Here is a 244-nt window from a genome sequence, read left to right on the forward strand (position 1 = left end):
AAAAAAAAAAAAAATATGCAAAAACATCGATCAATGACCCCACATCATATCAACAACATCAACAAGACCAACATAACCCTCCCCCCCCCCCTCCATCTCATTACCCTGTTATGCTCCCTCAAGGCAGTCTCGCGAGCACGGGCGGCCTCCTGACGACACGCCCGCAGTTCCCTCTGGGCGTCACGAACGGGGATGTTAGCCTGGGCGTAGGTCTGGCCGTTGCGCAGCTGTCGGAAGCGGATCT

General features: G+C 54.5%; 1 protein-coding gene across 2 annotated transcripts in view; it reads right to left on the minus strand.

Annotated features, from left to right (window-relative positions):
* Nucleotides 1–244, minus strand: part of LOC119589189 — a 19773-nt gene that overhangs the window by 1601 nt on the left and 17928 nt on the right. For both annotated transcript variants that reach the window (XM_037937787.1, XM_037937786.1), the window contains exon 3: nucleotides 105–242. In XM_037937787.1, the coding sequence (XP_037793715.1) occupies nucleotides 105–242 (138 nt within the window). The remainder of the gene's footprint in view (nucleotides 1–104; nucleotides 243–244) is intronic.

Source organism: Penaeus monodon, chromosome 25 (assembly GCF_015228065.2).
Source record: "Penaeus monodon isolate SGIC_2016 chromosome 25, NSTDA_Pmon_1, whole genome shotgun sequence".
Lineage (NCBI taxonomy): Eukaryota > Metazoa > Arthropoda > Malacostraca > Decapoda > Penaeidae > Penaeus > Penaeus monodon.